The sequence below is a fragment of the Citrus clementina genome, unplaced genomic scaffold (genome assembly GCF_000493195.1).
Source record: "Citrus clementina cultivar Clemenules unplaced genomic scaffold, Citrus_clementina_v1.0 scaffold_6, whole genome shotgun sequence".
NCBI classification, from domain to species: domain Eukaryota; kingdom Viridiplantae; phylum Streptophyta; class Magnoliopsida; order Sapindales; family Rutaceae; genus Citrus; species Citrus x clementina.
Window position 1 is genome coordinate 23,457,542 of NW_006262139.1, and position 18,687 is coordinate 23,476,228.

The 18,687-nt window shown below is 36.3% G+C and overlaps 3 protein-coding genes across 5 annotated transcripts in view; all 3 read right to left on the bottom strand.

Annotated features, from left to right (window-relative positions):
- Nucleotides 1–4,245, bottom strand: part of LOC18038979 (isoprenylcysteine alpha-carbonyl methylesterase ICME) — a 5,056-nt gene extending 811 nt beyond the window's left edge. Inside the window, 11 exon segments of the mRNA XM_006430770.2 lie at nt 48–70; nt 73–137; nt 569–712; nt 822–887; nt 1,186–1,323; nt 1,409–1,510; nt 1,898–1,972; nt 2,729–2,809; nt 2,919–2,988; nt 3,126–3,202; nt 3,561–4,245. Coding sequence (XP_006430833.2) covers nt 48–70; nt 73–137; nt 569–712; nt 822–887; nt 1,186–1,323; nt 1,409–1,510; nt 1,898–1,972; nt 2,729–2,809; nt 2,919–2,988; nt 3,126–3,202; nt 3,561–3,772 — 1,053 coding nt within the window. The 5' untranslated portion in view covers nt 3,773–4,245.
- Nucleotides 4,246–4,993: 748 nt separating this feature from the next.
- LOC18038031 (transmembrane protein 33 homolog) lies at nt 4,994–9,041 on the bottom strand. Of its 2 annotated transcripts, XM_006430772.2 has the most exons (9): nt 8,762–9,041; nt 7,921–8,032; nt 7,665–7,768; nt 6,902–7,027; nt 6,695–6,815; nt 6,487–6,571; nt 6,039–6,152; nt 5,925–5,964; nt 4,994–5,433 (listed from the first exon to the last, which is right to left on the bottom strand). In XM_006430772.2, the coding sequence occupies exons 1-9, from the start codon at nt 8,936–8,938 to the stop codon at nt 5,281–5,283; spliced, it is 1,032 nt and encodes a 343-aa protein (XP_006430835.1). In that variant the 5' UTR covers nt 8,939–9,041; the 3' UTR covers nt 4,994–5,280. The 2 variants fall into 2 exon arrangements, with proteins under 2 accessions (XP_006430835.1, XP_024038067.1); XM_024182299.1 differs by lacking the exon at nt 5,925–5,964 and having other exon boundaries at nt 5,341–5,433.
- Nucleotides 9,042–11,858: 2,817 nt separating this feature from the next.
- Nucleotides 11,859–17,480, bottom strand: LOC18038467 (proline-rich receptor-like protein kinase PERK8). Of its 2 annotated transcripts, none has more exons than XM_024182354.1 (9): nt 17,185–17,480; nt 15,661–16,745; nt 14,336–14,746; nt 13,915–14,001; nt 13,500–13,570; nt 13,296–13,378; nt 12,864–13,011; nt 12,453–12,614; nt 11,859–12,359 (listed from the first exon to the last, which is right to left on the bottom strand). In XM_024182354.1, the coding sequence occupies exons 2-9, from the start codon at nt 16,733–16,735 to the stop codon at nt 12,135–12,137; spliced, it is 2,262 nt and encodes a 753-aa protein (XP_024038122.1). In that variant the 5' UTR covers nt 16,736–16,745; nt 17,185–17,480; the 3' UTR covers nt 11,859–12,134. The 2 variants fall into 2 exon arrangements, with proteins under 2 accessions (XP_024038122.1, XP_006430836.1); XM_006430773.2 differs by having other exon boundaries at nt 15,661–16,797.
- Between the last annotated feature and the right edge of the window lie 1,207 nt (nt 17,481–18,687).

Here is an 18,687-nt window from a genome sequence, read left to right on the forward strand (position 1 = left end):
AGACAAAAACTGATGAAAATTACAATAGACATCCAATCATGACTTACTTGCAGAAACAAGTCTGTATGACTTTTCCAGGATACAAAACCAGCTCAGGCTTGGCTCCAACCTTTTGAAGAGCATCTGCAAATGCCATACTGCATACGACAACTTAAATATCAGGAATAACGGAAATACGCAAAAATTTTAGGAAATTTGTAATAAAGCTATTTCATATAATCATATTCCAACAGTCAGATAGACTGGATGCATTTCAGTTTCCATTTTGTTTTTCTCATTTTGCAAATACCTCATGCACCTTTAGCACCAATATCTTCATGATATTATAAATAAATAATTTGAACAAGAAGGTAACACATCTTATATTTGACATGAATAGTATCTGATTTGATACTAACAATACTTCGCCGTCATTTAATTTAATGAAAACCATGATATGGCGTAAAATCACTACCAGTATACACCTTTGCTACATTTATTTTTGTAGATCCAGAATATAAACATAGCAATGATATTAAATACAAGAAGGGATAGCATGCCGTATCAATCTAGAGAAGCACATTCTAACCTGGCATCTGATGGTATTGAGTAATCTGAGGTTCCATGAAAAAGTATAATAGGAGGTAGGAGAGAACTAGCATCTCTAATGCTTGGGTCCTTTATTCTTACTTCAGGAGAAAATACTGGAAGGGATTCTTCTCCTTCCATGATGCTGTAGCAGCAAATCACAACAAAACTCATCTATGGCAATGAACATGATAAGGAAAAAATTGACAAGCATGATTTGATCAAAACCAACAAAATTATCATCTGCAGATTACCTTAAGAAAATGGAACGATAGAGACCACGGTTGTGGCAATGATCTACTAAATTAAGTAAATTGTACCTGTCAATAGAATATGAAAGGGAATTATAAAAATATAGAACTATGTGGAAACATCAATGAAGGAATCAATCAACATACTGGAAGAACATTACTGCTATGAGTTTCTATCACCTTCAACACATCAAACCTAGAAGTTCATGATTTCAAACATTTCAGTATAACAATAGACAACCTTCAGTTACTAAATTAAGTAATACCGGTGCTGATAATATATTGACAGAAAAATTTTAAAACTGCTTTGCTAACATTCTTTAAACTCCCACAGGGTTCATAATAAAGGAACGGACAGAAACGTTACCCTCCAGATAAACCAAAATAATATTTTATATGGGAAGTGCTCCACGAGATGCTCTCTCCTGTAGATTCTTTGACTGCTTGCTCCAAGAGAGCACAAGAAGAAATATGTGCACCAGCTGATTGCCCCATTAGATAAATCCTACTCAAAAACAAACATCAGAAATCAATGGTACCATTTGAAGATCAAACTGTGAATTCAGGAAAACGGGAAACCAGCCTATCACCTGTTAGGATCACCTCCATAATCAGCAATGTTGTTGAAGACAAACGAGATGCCCTGAGAAACGTCTTTCACCATGTCACTGATAGTTCCCTGGGGAAAATTTCTGCATTGATATAGGCTAAAGTAAATTTTTATGAACAGATAGTACAAGAAGCTCTATTTGTTAAACTTAATACTAATTTTGAGCATGCTCTTGATGGAGAGAGAGTTATATAAATAAACTGACAAATCAGCATATCAAATTTGTCAGTTTATCCAGATTCGAAACTTGCTTAACTGTTATGAATAACATAAAATGAAATAACTTTTCGTACTTCCAACACACCCCTTCAGGAATGGATGTGAGAGGCATTATATTCCAAACGTATCAGGCTAAAGGCACCAGCCAATCTGTGGAAATACATTTTTTTTTTCATATTTTCAAAAAGTTGGACATCTAAATGATGTAAAATGTGACTCCGTCATTGTATTGCTTGAACTGAACAATTACCTATAATCAAGGCATGCAACTATAATGTCTCTTTCCGCCAATTGCCTTCCTAGAAGAGAACCCCACGCTTTGTACCTAAACCAACATGAAACCAAAATAAATAAATAAATAACTAAATAATAATTCCAACAGAAAAGTCATATTATGAAAGGAATTATACAGCAATTTAAAACAAAAATACTACAAATCAGCCAGAGAATGAGGACAGTAGTATTGCTAGAAACAGTTGGCACAACAAAGTTCAACAAGTCCGCACCTTCAGTGAGGTAACAAACAAGGTAGACAATGGGTTTTGTGCATATATTAAATGGTCATCATAAATGCAACCGGGAAAGATGATTGTTGATAAGACATGGAATTGCCAAAACTATTGTTGAAAATGAAGGACGTAATGACCACATTACACCTCTTAACATGTCTTTGATGTCAAGGTTCTGCAAGCAAAAGTAAATCCAACACCAAAGTTTGATGTTTCCTCATTCACATGGACTCTCCATATGTCTTCTTAATGTCACAACACAGATAAAAGTACTCTGTGATTCAAAGGGCTTCTCAAGCCAACTATGATATAGAGACTAAGAAATTGCTTCCAAAATCAGTATCAAAACCATATGGAGCCATCATATTTTTTAACTTTCTTCTCGAGCTCTCCTTCTCAATTAGGTGGTGGTATTCTATAGCAGAGAAGAAGGGTGAGTGTGACTGAATTTTAGCCTAAAACTGTTACCTATATGGGTTCCTGAAAGAAATTTGACTTCATAAAATAATAGAAAAGACAGGAAATTTTAGGAGATCTTGAAGGTAATGAGGCAGCTACTCAAAATTACTCACCCAATAATCCAGGCTCCACCAGTTACAAACACCACAACTGGCTTCGGTCCATCATTATTTGTGGGAAAATGTAGGTCCAACCTGTATTGTAATGGTAGAAGTAAATTAAGTCTGCATTCTGTGACCTGAAAAGGTCATAGAACATAGGGAATAATATATTAACTATTAACCGCATCACACATTTGCTGACCTATTTCTGGGTTGATCTCCATAAACAACACTCCGCCTGACTTGGCTCGAGAAAAAATAATAATAGGCAACTGCAGAAGATCAAAAGCAGATGTCTCATAAATCTTTGACACTTTGGCAATTTTTAATTTCCTCCCTAATCGAACACAATCCAATCCTTGTTTAAAAAAAGATAATTATTTATGCAAGAGAAAAGGAAAACAGGCACCTTGGAGAAAGCCGGGCAGAAGTAACATAGCATAACAACCGAGAGCAACCAATCTTGAGATCCACCGATAGCCTAACCTGAATGAAAATAAATGATTAATAGAATATATAAATGTTGCAAACAGAACTTAAATTACGGCAACCCGCCACAAACACCAAGGTAATAATTAATAATCCCAAAGTTTCATATCGATGCAAGCACAATAACTTGAACAGAATCAATATTTTTTTTCCTCTGTGTCCCGCAATTTTCTTGGGAAACAAACAAAGGCAAAACTTTTTCAACTCATATCAACATGTGTCAAAGCATAACTAACAACAGAAAAAATAGAACAAAATCTGAAACAAATTCACATATAAACAAACACCCAGATACATCCATATTCAACCGATCAGATGCCATCATAAAAACAGATTTTAAAAAAATAAACAGTACCCAAGATATCGAAGAAGAGTGAAGGTTAGCCTGGTGATAAGATAAGTCTCAGCGGCAGCGTGCCCAATATCTCGGCTAAACGAATTCTGCCGTCGTGGCTTCTCCGGCTTGCTTCCGGCGGGTCTCCGGCGCCTCTGCTGATTGTTGCTTCCCACATAATTACTAGAGGGACCAAACGACACCATCGGTTCGGTCTCCATATCGTCATTCATAATTTTAATTGTCTATTTTTCCACTACCACCTTAACGAAACACACCCAAAAACAAAACCCAGAAAGCAAAATAAAAGATGTTTTATATTAATAATATGGTCGGAGATTGGATCTTGGATTGTGGGTCGTTAATGATATGCTTTGAAATGAGTGCAATGATAATGAAACAACGTACTTCATGTGCAGGCAAATACAATGTTGTTGTCCTTGTGTGTGTGTGTGAGCGCGGTGTGTGTGTTTCTTAATTTTGTTGCTCTTGCTAGGAATTATTTACTTATTTGATTGTCTCTCCTCCGCTACTCGTCCATTGGTGGTGGGGCCACTTAACGCGTATCTTATCGATGTAATGTCTGATCATTGAAGCTTGTAAGAAAGAGATTCTCTGCTTAATGCTAATAGGTTCCAGTGAAGTGTTCATCTTCATCTTCATGGAAACGTGTTCGTTTGGAAATTGTGGTGGTTCATGGAGTGCATCATGTGAGTAGGACTCGTGGTACGACATGAGACATCAAAAAAGTCTTTTGCTTTGGCTTTGACTATTGCGAGTACTTATAAGTTATGGAGTTAGTAGTCCGTAAACATACCCTCCCAAGTTTAAGTTGATTTGTTTATTGGTTGTTTTGAGTGTCCAGTGACAATTAGTAAATAGTCAAGAAAGTTTATAATAACTTGTGACATGGTTTAGTAGCGCTGGAGTGGGTTAACTCTTAATGAGTAAAATATAGTAGAGTAGGCTTTCGTTGTTATTTGAAAGTACTAATTTTAATTCTATATTTAAGCTTGTAAAGTTTATTCTAGACTACTTTTCATTAATCTACACACTTCGATTCGTCTATTCGCCGAAAGTCCATTCATTGCCCTGTACACAAATTATGTGGTTGCTCAAACAAAAAATAGCGGCTGCCCCATTTAACGCACTTGGAGACATCCCATTTTCTGGTGGCTTCAAGAAAATGCCACATATCACTTGGCCCGTATCTCGATTACCCTTTAGCCAAAACAGCCAGCAAGCTACTTGTTACATGCTTACAGGTCATGAGTGCTTTTTTGGAGTCTTAGATTATTTTATTTTTTGAAAAAGAAAAATGAAATTTTAAATGTTTCTTTACAGTTTTGAAAAAAAAAAAAAAGAATAATCGGATTGGGTTTTGGGATTTGTTATAGAATCTAGTTAGAAATTCTAAATGCACCCACGCATATAACTAAAATGAATAATAATTGTTTGTTGTTTGCGATATATCATCGCTGATAAATAAAAACAGAGCAGGGTCAAGTTTTGACCACAAAAATTTGAGGAAGCCACTTTGCAGGACCAAACACATGACATATCCAGTAAAAATACAGAACAAAAGAAAGGCAGAATGTTGAAAATTAATCGAAGAATCCGCCTACAGTCAAGATGGCTACTTCATCATATATCTAAATTCTAAATTCAGCTTTTCTTACAAAAATTATATTCAAGTAAATCCCATGTAGATTTGTGACCCTACATGCTCACCTCAATACTTCTATCTTAACCACCAGCGCTGAATAGCAGAAATTGGAGTGTTCAAGAACGGTGCATAACGATAAACAAGTGGATTGACAGTCCTCCCTATCTTTGCCCACACGCTTTGATGGTAACCAGCACTCACAGGCGCATGATACATGAGTTTCAAGAGCTGCCAGACAGATTTCCAACAGAGAGAACATTTTTAGATTAAGTTATATAGCTGTAGCTCATATGCATTACCGCGTATGTTTTCTCTACATTAACTACAATTTCTCTCTATCAAATGCATCTGATGATAAATCATTCACCTACTATAAAAGTAAAAGTAGATTCCACCATCATGTTAAGAATCCTCATAAATGATGACAGTGAATTTTAAATGGAAACCGCCAAAGGCATAATATGTTAAAGAGTAACAAAGAAACCCTGGGACATCCAGATATAATCCAGTTTGGGGTAACATAGAGGGACATATAGAATGCAACATTGATCACCATATAAAGAAAATACATCATTATCATATCAAAGCAATAATATATTCATTCTACCGACCGTTAAGACTGCATGGAAAAAAAAAATTGTGGCACAAAATATCCATAGAAAATAAAGCTATGTAGTAATAGTTAAACCAATCTATAGAAGAGAGGTGGAATGTCCAACCTGCCAGTACATGAATGTTTGTATTATGTTACGCTGCCACCTGTATGAGTAATTAAAAGTAAGACGAACCGAATTAAACAAAAAAAGTAGGAAGAAATGATTTGAGAAACTTACGACAACAGAGAGATAATTAGAAGGAAGCCAAGTCCAATCTCAGCATGTGAAGTAAGTATGCTAAGAGTAGTTGAGTTAGACTCCACCCATACGCATGCATCTTCCAAGTATTTCCTGTCACCAAAAGAGAAATTATTGAAAATGTTTTATGTATTCAATTATATAATACATCATACAATATGCAAATTACAAATATAAACACATACATAAAACCATAACTACTGACTTCTTAGGCTACACAGCTACCAAAGAAATCATACCGTCAAGTGGAATGTGCCTAAATGCTCTCTGAGAATTTTTATTCTGTCAAAGGCTCTTACTTCGTAATGAAGTGCTTAGTGATTTTCATATTTATTTATTTATTTCTAAACACTTGAAAACAAACATAAGTTCATGTCATGGCAAATTATAGTGACCACAAAAATTCATGAGTCGGCAGGTCTCATACCTGTACAAGATGGAACGACTAAAATTACGCCTTAAGAACTTCGCAACATGTTCCACAGAGCGGCATAAAATGGGAATCAAAGCAACTGAAGCAAAGCTCAACATAGTCAGTCCATTATATTAAATAAGCGACAAGAAAATGTCTGCTATATAGATTGAGGGAAAATCAAACTAAGAGACTAACATTTTAGAGACCAAGCAATACTCACATTTTAGGCAAAGATGCGAAGTAACAAAGGAGAGGCAGTAGATGAAGTAAATAAAATCTTTGGTTGCTATTATTGACTGAAAGTAGACTTGCAAAGCCTGCATATTCCATGCTCTGGGTTTCTGCATATGGTACATGACTGGTCAATCTAAAAAGAAAAACAGCATAGCATACTAAGTGTAGGATAAAAGGCAAAATGGATGGGTACCCCATAAAGTGAGTACAAAGAATATATAGAGGAACACGCCGTGCCCATAAATGACAGTCTATATGCCCTATTTGAGAGATTCCTTGGTATGAGTGGAAATATTGCAAGCATAGCCACAACAAAAACCTACAAGAATTAAAACATAGAAGTAAGCTTAAAAATTTACAAATTAGATGCAAGAACTAGGACAAAGCATAGCCCATTTTGACTGAGATTGCATAGATAACTTTTAAGGGATTAACAAGACTTTGTGATCTAGTGAGAGGATCCACGACAAAATTCATAACTCGACAACTTCCACAAATATTAATCAAACTATATAACTATCATAAACCATCCAGATACTCAATTGAGGATATTCCTCAACAAATATTTCCTATCGCATCAAAGTTAGGCAGTATTGTCCATCAAGCCCCAAAAGAATTGATTAAAAAAAAAAAAAGTTGAAGCATTTATTTCAATTTATTTTATTATTTACTCCTTTCTTTAAATGTAGGTTTTTAAAAAATGCTGAATTTTGAGGAGAAATATGAAGAACTCAGGAAACCATTGATATTGTTAACAACCAAGTAGGACTAGGATTGACAATTTCTTACAATTGCATTAAAAAATGTACAAGCAGAAACACTCAGGCCAGGCCAAAGGCAAAACTCAATCTGAGGATTTACTTAATTTGTAAACTTAAATTTAATACACTTGTACAAATGACTGCATGCGCATTTGTAAGTATATACATACTTGTACACCAAAGAAACTACATTACCCAAGCATTGACAGAAAATTGTATTGTTTGCCGGTCCCAGCGCACAGAAGTTGTATTTGAACCTGCATTGGTTGATGTCCCAGAGGACCTACTAGTAGTTGACCCTACAACATCAATTTGGATTCAATTCAATGAAAAGAGCAGGATTCTTTCCAGAAAATAGAAAATTAAATGAACTTCTGACTTAAAAATGAAACCGCTGCTGTTTTCAATTCTGTTGATTAAATCAGACATGCAGAGACATTTATTCATCTACCTGGGTTAGCAGAGTTACGCTGTCGAGGTCGGTCATTTGCAGTTGCCGATGAGGTTGAAGATGCTGAGGCTTGTGTTGGTTGAGACATAGACTCCACCACAAGATCAGGATCCTGCTTTTCGAAAAGATCCCACTATAAGAACAACTAACAAGTTGGGGAGAAAAATTGCCCAAAACAGAGGTAAGCTCCTAAACCAACATAAAGTTTACTAATAATGTGAATAATAAGCATCAATAAGCATCTTCCAACCCAAGATGTAAATTCTATACCAAAAAAAACGAGTTACAGAAAAACCCCATCCCAAATATGATTAGCACTTATTTTCTTAAATGCCTATGATATACTGAACGGATCCCAAAAGAAACTAATACCAAAGATGACCAGGACCCAAAACTGGAAAAAAAAAACAAAAAACAAACAAACAAAATCAATGCAGCAAATCAGGAATGACAAATCTCATTCCCAATTCCAACAAAACTAGGACTTGAAACAATCAAAATCAAATTTTGAAAACGATAGTTTCCAATTACAAAACACTAAAAGCCAGATAAAAAATTTCACAACTTGCAATCCCAAATCCCAAATAGAACACGAACAATCCAAAAACATTTGAACAAACCCATATCCCATGTCCAAAATAAAACAAAATACAGTTCGCAGAGACAATAAAAACAACACTTCAAACAATCAAAAATAGATTAATGGTAACAGTATCCAAGAACAAAACATTATAACATCAGAAATCCAAAAAGTAAAAACGGAGATAAAAATTCACAACAATCTGAAATAATTTAATAAAACCCAAGATGGAAAAAGTTGAAAAAGGAAGAGTGTACGAACGATGTAACGTTGGTAGAACTTGCGCTTGTAGTGATCGACAACGTCGGAGCGGGCGGCCATGTGCGGCGGAATCAAGATGTTTGACCAGTACTCCGCCCATCGCGGGTCGTTGTCGTAATCGTATGCAGCGGCTGCTATTCTTTTGATTTTCTGCGAATCCTCTCTCTCTTCACCCATCACTCACTCTCTCACTTCGTTTTTGCTTTCTCGCCGTCTCTTCGAAGTTTGTGTCCACAGAATACAACCAAGAACGAGCCTTCTTTCTTTGTTATTGCTTCTTCTTTTTTACGTCAAAAAACAAAAACAAAAACAAAAACAATTTTCCTTTTTTCCATTTTGGGTAATTTTAAAAACCTCCCCTGAGGTTTCTAGTAGTTGCAAGTAGATGGGGAAAATTGATTTATTTGTAAGCACCCCCTTATGTTTTTGCTCCGTTTAATTTCCGTTTAGGTAGTTGGGGGCATTTATGACAATTCGTGAGATAACTAAAAGTTTTGCAACATCTGGTGGCATGAGCACAATAATTGAGACTTGTCTTTTTAGTCACTATGCTCTGAGATCCAAATTTCTTAGGTTTCCAAAAGCCTTTAATTGAATGCGTTTTGAGCTCATTGTTATCAAAGCTTGAATTGTTAGGCCATTAACAATTGACCCACAAAGACATTTGTTGAATGTATGCATGCCATTGGCTTTAGTGTATAATCATTTCAAGTAATGAAAAAACATTTGATTTGAGCACCAAATCTTGCAACCGGTGATTAAACCCCTGCGAGACTCGGTCCTCGAACTAAGTCAGCAACCTCACCAAGTCATCCTCATTGCCACCATCTCCATCCACATGTTTTAAAGCCTTTGTGAGTCCCTCGACATGCTCTCTGTCAATCCAGGCTTCAATTTCAGTCTCGATAGTGCAGCGACTCGAATGATGGAGTAAGACGAGACTCGCCGAGTCAAAAAGCTTTTGAGGCTATTATGGTTGTGCTATCTATGAAGGTTTGGACAAGGGTTTTGAGGTCGGCAAGGTGTTGAACGAGAGTAGGGAAATGTGGGTCCTTGGGAGAGGAGGGCATCGGATTTGGTCTCGAGCTCGAGCGGAGCTTTAACAGCGGATGAGTTGAACTCAGCTGAGTTGGAACTATGGTGCGCTTGGACTTACAACTGATTATTTATGGAGTTTATGTGAAATAGAGGCAATGATCACTCACTGAGTCACTGTATAAACCAACCAATTGACCAAGCAATTTGATTTGAGGCTCTAAATTTCACTGTTGATTTTTAGTAGTGTCGTGTATACAAACATCATTAAGGTAATTTCGTCTTTTCAAAGGCAACTAACTGTCAACGAAAAATTTAACTAATGGTGAGGAGGTGCTTACAAATAAATTGATTGTTGTCATCTATTTGTAACTACCTCAAAACTCAGGAGAGGTTTTTTAAAATTATACTTTCTATTTTTTGCGCCTCCTTTTAAACGTTGTCGTATCGCTTGAGATTTTTACCATTTTATTTAAGAAGAATAATCTTTGACTTTTTGAGATTATTTTTCTGATTAGAACTCAAATCTTTTAATTATGTGTCTTTTCACATTTATTAATGAAACGAAAATTTAGATAAAAAAAAATTAATAAACATTTAAATAAATATTTACAAATTAATATGACATGACTCTTGTAAGTTCATGAGCTTCTCCCACCCAAAAATAAATAAATAAATTTGTTTATTAAAGTTGGGTTAACGTCTTAACGATATAAATTATTAGGGCTTGGCTCAAGTGGCTAGAGCCACTCCCTCATAAGTGTGAGGAAAATGGTTTGAGCCCCAACAGACACATTGCAGGGGTTAATTTAAATTTCATTTCTCGAAGCCTCAAAACTTGAGTGAATATAGTCTTTCTCCCAGAAAGGGAGTTGACGTCCCTCGAATATTTTAGAGGGTTAAAAAATCTGAGCGGTGCTATATTAGAAATTGTATGATTGTAAATATAAACGTCTTAACGATATATAAAGACATGTATTGATCATGGCATATGATTTGATGTCCCTCGAATATTTGAGAGGATTAAAAAATCTGAGCGGTGTCATATAAGAATTGATGTAAACGGGTCTCAATAATTATATGATTATAAATATCATGAGCAATAATCTCTTAAAAAAAAAAACGTCTTAACAATATATAAAGACATGTATTGATCATGGCATATGATTTGACTATCGTCGTTAAATATGTACCATAGCTAAATATAGACCGGTTTTAATTTGATTAGATAAAAGAATTAAACATAGTGAAGCATTGACCCACTTTGAGGAGAATGTTGGAATATGCTAAAGCTGGGGCTTTGGGGCTCTGGGCAGGTATATGAATGATGAGTTGCCATCCACGAGTTATCCCAATACATGCATAAAAACATTAGGCATTAAGCTAGCTTTGTTGCTAGTTATTTTGACCCAAGAAGGTTCAAATTATAGAGGTTTTTAACAAGCTGTTCTTCAACAAGAACTGGGATTTTTAATCTGAAGCTGACAATGGATAAGAGAAATGCCGTCACTAGAAACGGCAATGGGGTTTCACTCTTTGCGGGATAACCGTTGAGATGCATGACATAACAATCTGCCAATTCATCTGTTTGCTAATGTTGCTGTCTACTAATCCACGGCTTCATATACGTTTACATCTGTAGTTGCTAGCAGGCCTTGTTGTAACATCACCTGGTCACCTACTCACACTTTTAATTTCAAGATTATGTCCAACTTCATAACTTCAAAATTATAGTGGCCCCGGTTCATTTTTTCAGATTAGTATTGGGTAAGATTAGGCTCACAACATGATAATGCAAGTCTGTAACATTTTAAATATCTCGTCCCGCAGCAAGATTTAAGCTGGGTACAGACAGCTGCACTCACTATTATTGATACTGTCATTTCTTCCATCACCATCTTCTCTCTGCTTAGGAGCTAATAATGATGTGATCTTTATCCCCAAAAGTCTGTCTACTGTATAATGGCTAAAATGGAAGAAGAATGATTTTTCACATTTAACCTTTTAAGTTAGTATTTGTAAAGGACCATTATTGAAAGAAAGAAATTTGGAAGAAAATATATATCTATATTACTTTAACGGATAGAGATACAAATGGAAGCTGCGTTAATCGATATGTATAACAAAGAATAAAAAATCAGCAATTCCTACAGAAATAATCATTTTTTTTGGCTGAGTGAACAAAAATTAAGAAGAAAATGCACAATCGCAATTGTATTTGTACAAGAATCAAGCAGCAGGACCTGGTTTCTGGATCTCAAATGAGAGCCTCGAGCTGTTTCTGGTTTCCAATCATATTTCAGAAATTTGTCCCCAATTCTGTATACCATAGACACACTCATGGCATATAGGAACTCCGATCCTCATATTCTCGACTTCTCCAACTAGTCTGAGATTGGTTGTAAAAATCTGAACTATAGTCTTGACTACCACCAAATGCCAACCTTTGAAACATTCTGATTTGTGCAGAATGTTGTGCTGAACTGAAAATTCCACTTTGGCCAGGTTTCACTCCATTAGTGAGATCTGATGCTCCATCTAATGTGTCTAAAGCTCTCACTACCTGATTAAGTAAAGAAAAGAAACTTCTGTTATTAAACTTCAACTAGAAATGAAAAACAACGGAAATTTCTTTGTCGTTCAAACATGATTTTACCTGACTCATTCTCGGTCTTTTTGTTGCTGAATGGCGCACACAAGCTGCAGCTGCCTCAATCATCCAAAACATTTCACTGTCCACATAGTTCTTTTCCAGCCTAGAATCTACCAAGGCTTCAAAATCCTCATGTTCAAGTGCTTCAGCAAGCAATGGTCGAGCCTGAACAACACACGAAATAATCATTAGCTATATTACAAGATGGTCATTGGAGCCCTTGGACATGCTGAAGAGAAAATTTTGAATGTATCCATTTGACCATTCACTTTAGTTAATGTCATTATCTAGCAAATATATAGAAGTTCTCTATTTAATTACTTTAATGGAAGACAAAAAATAAAAATCTTTGTTATAACGGAAGACAAAATCTTTGGTATAATATCTGGCGGGTTTGAGGTCTTTATAACTTACCCACTCAACCAGGCTCTCATCACCCAATGGTTGAGAAGCATCCACAGGCTTGCGACCTGTGATTAGCTCCAAAAGCACAACCCCAAACGAATAAACATCAGACTTTTCAGTCAGCTTACCACTTGTTGCATATTCTGGAGCCATGTATCTGGAAATCACACCCATTGATCAGATATATATAAATAGGATATAAGATAACAGTACATATTAAACAAAAGGTTTTGTCATATTCAACCAAGTGCTTTATAAACACACTGGCTAAAGAACAATCATAAAACAGATTAATGTCTGTCTGTAATTCTAAATTTATTGCAGAAATAGCATTAACATTTGACCATGCTCATACAGCATAGTAAAAAAGGATCTAATGCATACACAAGAATGAAGGTTCATAAATTACTTTACAAGTTTTGCCACAAACAGTTCACCTACCCAAAGGTTCCCATTACACGTGTAGATACGTGTGTATTTGAATCCAATTCCAAAGCTATCTTAGCAAGCCCAAAATCTGCAACCTGTAAAAATAAAAATAAATGAATAAAAAAGCATCTTTGAGAGTATGAACTCTGACCTACAAATTTAGATGGAGAAAGTAAATTGTTCGTCGAAAAAATAAGGCGGAAAACTCAGGCATACCCGAGCTTCAAAACTGCTATCAAGAAGAATGTTCGATGACTTGATATCCCTGTGAATAATGCGAGGATGGCCTGGTAAATCAAAAAGTAAAATGTTTCAGCACATGATACAAATGAAAGCAGTTCACATTCAGACCAGGAGAACATAAGGAAGACACAATTTTACATTTAACTCATGCACGTATTTAGATAATTTAAGATGGTTATTTAGCTCATAATAATGTTGATTGAGTTGTCTTTGTTTTATACTTAAAGGGCATTGGGAAAATTATAATGTTGGACCAGCACGGCAAAATGTGGAAGACGACAATGAGAAGCTCTATCAAAGATAAAGTACCATAAGAATGTATTGATTGCTTTTTTACAATCAATGACATAAATGAATCCAGAAACAAACAAAGAAGAAGAAATATTACAGTCTTCATGGAGGTATGCTATCCCACGAGCTGCGCCAGCAGCAACCTTGACTCTAGTTGCCCAATCCATAACAGGTCTGCCTTCAGCTGCAAAATCGTGTAGCAAAACAAGAAAGTTACCATTTTATCATTTTTCAAAAGGGAGATAATTCATGTGGGGATATTCACAAACTGAAGCCTGGGTTCTCAAGCTTAAAAGAACCACGAAATGTTTATTTGCATATGAAAAATCCAAAAATTGTTTTAACTATTACACAAGGAGCAATTTTTGGTGTAAGATTAATGAATCAAATAGTTTCAGGCCATTCAAATACCTCATGAGGGACCTTTTTTAATCCTAAATTTTATTTTCAAGACATGAAATTTAATGCTTATAGAGAAAATGGAATTCTAAAATTCTAAATTGAGAAGTATGCCTTACCATGGAGATGGTAGTGAAGAGTATCGTTAGGGACATATTCATAGACAAGCAATCTTTCACGCTCGGATATACAGTATCCCACCAGTGAAACCAAATGACGATGATGCACGCGGCTAATGATCTCAACTTCTGCTCTGAACTCGCGCTCTCCCTGTGAACCACCTATCTTTAACTGTTTGACAGCTACTTCTCTTCCATCTGCCAGGACGCCTTTGTATACACAACCAAACCCACCTTCACCTAGAACATTATGAGCTGAAAACCCATTTGTGGCCTGTATTAGTTCGTCATACGTGAACCATGACCTTGAATTGCCTAGTACACCTGACTCTGATGGTGAACGTGAAAAACCACTGTTTGACCCATTTCCTACCAGGGGAGCTGGAGAATGTGGCCTTAGAAATACTGAATCTGCAAAGCACATGCAATTAAACTAATTATTATAGTTCATTAGCCTCATTTGCACTAAATATATGTTATAGCTAGCCAAAGAGCAAACTCAAAAGAATGGATTCAAATACAATAACAAATTAGAAAACATGAGAATAGATAGCCATGCAATTTTTTTTCCAGAAAGCAGAGAACATTTGATCCTCTCCTGTAGAGAGAGAATCTAGAACGAACATTGCAGCACATCACCTCGATATCCATGACCTAAAATGTCTGAAACAAATGGACAACATGTAGTGAACCACGGTTCATATTCCAGGCCCAAAAACAATGAGCTAAAAAGTAAAAACTATGAGCCAAAAAAAATAAAAGAATATATTGAAATTAGTATGACTTGCCAATCAACATGTTGCTTTGCAATAAACTCAATAATTTAGATTGAAGATACACCCAAATAAGCATATAGTTCCCTGAAAAATATCATCTCAAAATGCAATTTCCAGAATGTACAGCAACAGTAATCACATTAGAAGTCAATTTGCCAACTTTTCACAAAAGATGGTGCACATGCACGCACACACTATGCATGCTCTCATATGTTGTTATAGACATATCGTTACCTCTTTTTTTCTTCAAAAAAAAAAAAAAATAAAACGAGTTTGATTCCATAGAAGGAACAATTTACAACTATCCAGTTTAAAGCAAGAGCTTTCCTTTCTTTTGACCAATGATATTACACTTCAGTACTGTTTATCTAAATTAAGAGCCATTTGATTACAGGTCCTATTTAATCAGGCAACATCTACAAGATCACAGTGATTTTACTTAGAGCTAGTACATATCTAAACAACAATGAGTCAAGATTGAAAACCTAAAGAATCAAAAACCATAAGGCCATAACTTAAAAAATGACTGAGCAATGTTCAGTAGATCACCTGACTTCTGTGAGGAGGCATAGGGAGACGGCAAAGTGTAACCAATATGTTCCCCAGCTCTCTTTTTCTTTCGTTTATGCGCAAACCACACAGCCATCACAAGAAGACTTAGCACCAGAAACCCAACTGCAATGCCTATTGCCACTGCACCACCAGTGCCTAAAACCCCTGCATTCCTTGGTGACGCATTTGCTGATACAGCGGTCCCATTAGTTGATTTTGCTGTTGGTTTCTCAGTTGGAACAGATGGTAGAGGTGGAGTACTAGGACTTCCACGTGTAGATGAATTACTAGGAGGAGCAGGAGGTGAAACTGCTGGTGGTGAAGAGGTTGAGGGGACTGAAGGCGGTGGTGGTGACAATGTAGACGCCGGGGGAGATTTTGTAACTGGTGGAGGAGCAGATTGAGAAGGATGAGGTGGTGGTGTAAGCACAGGAGGCGAAGGAGTACTTGTAGGTGGATTTGACGAAGGTGGAGGTGGAGAACTGGAGGAAGGTGGTGTTGGGACATTGACTGGAGGAGGTGAACTGGAGGAAGGTGTTGCTGGGACATTGGCTGGAGGAGGTGAACTGGAGGAAGGTGTTGTTGGGACATTGGCTGGAGGAGGTGGAGAAGGTGCCACGGCTTGAGGCGGGGGTTGGGCTGGAGATGGAGGCGAGGGATCGACTTCAGGAGGAGGAGGAGCATCCAATGGCGGTGGTGGGGACGAGGGTTGAGGGGGAGGGGAATTGACAGCAGGAGATGATGGCGGGGGTGCTGTTGGTGGTGATGGTGGAGTGGATGTTGGCGGTGAAGGGGGTGGGGATGCTGGTGGTGGGGATGTTGGTGGAGGCGTTGTTGATGGAGGTGGTGATAATGGTGGTGAAGGGGGAGGGACAGCCAGGACAGCTGGAGGGGAGGATTGAGGGGGTGGAACTGAAGGAGGAGAAGGAGTTGAAGGTGGCGGGGAGTCAGTGGTCTGGTTGGGTTGTGATGTTGTAGGAGGTGGTGAAGTAGCTATTGATGAATCAAGTGGTGGTGCTGGTGGTGGAATCAGAGAAGGCAATGAATTTGAAGGTGGCAAAAGTGAAGTCATTATTTTTTATCTGAACAAATGAATCAAAGAATATGTAATGTAAAGCTAATTGTCCAATGTACCTATCAAAGATCAAATCTTTTCTCAGAATTATACAACTATACAAAAATCTACAACAAAATTCAGTCCATAGAACACACTTCTCACAGCAAAAACTGCCAAAAGCTCAAATCTTTCTACTTTAACTATTGAAATCCTCTTAACAACCTACAAACACTTACAAGCTTTAAAGAAAACTCTGTCACTACAAAAAAGTAAATAAATAAATAAACACAACCCAGTTGAGAGAATCCTCCACTGGCCGAAACCCATATAAAAAAATTACAAAATTTAGAACAACAAACAGATCAAAAAGAGTCCACTTTGAAAAGATCAAATGCAGCATTACCCAGATCACTGAAAGGGACAAAGAAAAGATCAAGAAACTGAGGACACAAAAAAATGCTTACCAATGTTGATGGAAATTGCTGGCTGGAAAATTCTATTTTTTCGCTAATTTGGAAGAAAGCAAAGTTGCTTCCGTGGAAAATGGTAAAGACTAAAAGACGGTGCTAAGTGTTGGCCACAAAATGTGGAAAACAAACGTGGGGGCAACTTTGCAGAGCCTTGACATCACATGTTGTGTAATCAGACAATTTCAGTATTTCATACATTCGCACCATGTTCGGAGAATTACTAGGGCAGGCTTATATATTCTTCTCTAAACTCACTTGGATTCTTTGTTTTACCTTTTTTTCTTTTTCTTTTGTTAATAATATTCTTTAAAAGAGATAAATTACAGTGTAGAATTTATGCCCATTTTATCTAAGAATCTTCCATTATCTCTTACAAAGTTACAATAAATAATAAAAAATAATAACAATCACCCCGTTAACCCAATAGAATCTTAACCCATTGCTTTCCTTTTGTATAAATAGGATTTAGATTATCCATTTTACGAGTTGAATCAATTAGTACACATTTGCCGCATAAATATTGTATCATAGTGTATACAGTGTGTTTGTATTTTTAGTAATTCTTAACGTTACCCACTATGAGACCATTGTGTAATTTATTATTACCATGCAGAGTCCAAATAATATAAAACTTGATCGAACCAATATGGGAAATAAATGAATAAATGGAAAGAAATGTGAGAGTAATAAGTGAGTATCGTGCGCATGCCCCAGATAACAAGGAGGAAAAGAAAAGAAAAGAACAGAAAAAGCAATAACAACAACACATGGTCATGGACTGGTGGTTGCCAGTGAGTATTATACTAATTATATAAGTTGTGCTATTATATAAGTCAAATATTTTTTGCGAAATTAGGGGAGAAATTAAAAAAAATTAGACCGCGTTAAGGTTTCTTTTATCCCAACTACAGTCAGCGTTGAATGTACAAAAAATAATGTTAAGTTTGAGTAATATATGTATAAATGTGGATCTGGGCGAGCCTTAAGTTCGAATGCCAAGCCGTGTTGAATTGAACATGCGTGCTGTGTTTTGATTGTGAAATATTTAATTAAACGATTTGTAGCAAATTATTAGGAATCATCAATTCATTACGCAAGCCAATCTGTTTTTCATTTGTTAGGTAATTTATTCACTGACAATCTGACATTTTAGTTAATAACGAGGATCTTCATTCACTGGAAAGCTCTTTGTGGGTTTGTTGAGCTAATGCTGGAATTTTGATGGGGTTTCTTGTTGTGTCTGGAAAAGTGTCTTTTTTTTGTATCTTTAACCAATAATTTCCATTTCCATCATCGTGCTTGTTTTTCGTACTCTGTAATTTACTTTTAAGGCATTGTTTTCCTTCATGAAAAAAAAAAAAAGGTAAAATGGGTATGTTTAGGAATTTTTAAAACATTGCTACACAAGGTGAAAAACAAATGTAGGAGGAAATGACAATGAACATAAATCTTGATTCTTGCCATATTGGGTTGGACCAAGCACATCACATGCCCATT

Excerpts from the sequence above, each read along its gene's own strand:
- LOC18038467 (XM_024182354.1), bottom strand. The coding sequence starts at position 16,735 with ATGACTTCACTTTTGCCACCTTCAAATTCATTGCCTTCTCTGATTCCA. Across the intron at positions 14,002-14,335 it reads TCTTCACTACCATCTCCATG|CTGAAGGCAGACCTGTTATG; the intron begins GTAAGGCATACT and ends ACGATTTTGCAG. Across the intron at positions 13,012-13,295 it reads CGTGTAATGGGAACCTTTGG|ATACATGGCTCCAGAATATG; the intron begins GTAGGTGAACTG and ends TGTGATTTCCAG.
- LOC18038031 (XM_006430772.2), bottom strand. The coding sequence starts at position 8,938 with ATGGGTGAAGAGAGAGAGGATTCGCAGAAAATCAAAAGAATAGCAGCC. Across the intron at positions 6,816-6,901 it reads CTTTGTACTCACTTTATGGG|AAACCCAGAGCATGGAATAT; the intron begins GTACCCATCCAT and ends TACCATATGCAG. Across the intron at positions 6,572-6,694 it reads TTCGCATCTTTGCCTAAAAT|TTGCTTTGATTCCCATTTTA; the intron begins GTGAGTATTGCT and ends GCTTTGCTTCAG.